Source organism: Neopelma chrysocephalum, unplaced genomic scaffold (genome assembly GCF_003984885.1).
Source record: "Neopelma chrysocephalum unplaced genomic scaffold, ASM398488v2 Primary Assembly neopelma1_79103, whole genome shotgun sequence".
NCBI lineage: Eukaryota > Metazoa > Chordata > Aves > Passeriformes > Pipridae > Neopelma > Neopelma chrysocephalum.
In genome coordinates this window covers 34-1,317 of record NW_020910629.1, presented here as the reverse complement: position 1 = coordinate 1,317, position 1,284 = coordinate 34, and the positions used below count along the sequence as shown (strand labels likewise).

At 67.4% G+C, this 1,284-nt stretch overlaps 1 protein-coding gene across 1 annotated transcript; it reads right to left on the bottom strand.

The window, feature by feature from the left end:
• Nucleotides 1–43: 43 nt before the first annotated feature.
• LOC113979411 (AMP deaminase 2-like) lies at nucleotides 44–885 on the bottom strand (the record flags this gene model as incomplete). The annotated part of the gene is made up of 2 exons (XM_027706808.1): nucleotides 44–207; nucleotides 759–885. Coding segments are annotated over 2 exons (291 nt in total), but the record flags the coding sequence as incomplete, so codon positions are not given.
• Between the last annotated feature and the right edge of the window lie 399 nt (nucleotides 886–1,284).

Below are 1,284 nucleotides of genomic sequence, written 5' to 3'. Positions count from 1 at the left end.
GGGTGTCAGTGGGTGTCAGTGGGTGCCCCCAGGGGTGCCTCACCTGCGCAGGTGGTTGAGCACGGTCATGTTGGCGTACATGTAGTACAGGTAGTAGGAGTAGGGTGGGTTGTCCTCCTCCACCCACTGCCCGGGCAGGGGGCTGTCCAGGTTGAAGATGTGATGCTCCGGCTTCGACTCGTCATCCACGCTGTCGAACCCGTCCACCTGCGGGCACCGAGCACCCGGGATGGGGGGAACCTCCCCTGGGCTGGGGGAACCTCCCCTGGGCTGGGGGGAACCTCCCTCCCCTGGGTTGGGGGAACCTCCCTCCCCTGGGACTGGGGGGAACCTCCCTCCCCTGGGCTGGGGGAACCTCCCTCCCCTGGGGCTGGGGGAACCTCCCCTGGGGCTGGGGGTGACCCTCCCCTGGGCTGGGGGGACCCTCCCTCTGGGCTGGGGGACCCTCTCTCCCCCCAGGCTGGGGGTGACACCATTCCCCCAGGTTGGGGGGACCCTCTCCTGGGGTTGGGGGTGACATCCTCCCCTAAGCTGGGAGTGACCCTCCCCTGGGGCTGGGGGTGACACCCTCCCCCCAGGCTGGGGGTGACCCTCCCTCCGGGGTGGGAGTGACACCCTCCCCCTGGGGCTGGGGGTGACATCCTCCCCTAAGCTGGGAGTGACCCTCCCTCCCCTGGGGCTGAGGTGACACCCTCCTCTGGGGCTGGGGGTGACCCTCCCCAGGGCTGGGGGTCCCTGGCCCCCCGGGCAGGACTCACGTGCTCCAGGAAGAGGTGCAGCTCCGGGTGCTGGGCCGGGTGCAGCGTGGCCTCGTAGAGGGGCAGGAAGATGTTCTCCAGCATCTCCTGGAAGTTGGCCAACTGCCCCTTGGTCCGGTACACGTCACTGCGGGAACGGGAATGGGAACGGGAAGGGCTGGGACCACCCCTGGCGGGGATTTGGGATGGGATGGAGGAGCAGGGGCTGGGAACGGGGAAATCGGGGATGGGAGCGGGCAAATGGGCTGAATGGAAATGGAGGGATGGGGAATTGGGGCTGGGAATGAGGGAATTGGGGCTGGGGGAACTGGGGACTTGGGGATGGGAATGGGCAAATGGGGCTGAATGGGAACTGGGGAGGGGACTGGAGGAGTGGGGGGGGGGGGGAGGGGGGGGAGGGGGGGGGGGAATGGGCAAAGGGGGCTGAATGGGAACTGGGGATGGGACTGGAGGAATGGGGGAGCTGGGAAGGGAATTAGGGATGGGATTGAAGGAATGAGGGAACTGGGGACAGGAATGAGCAAAT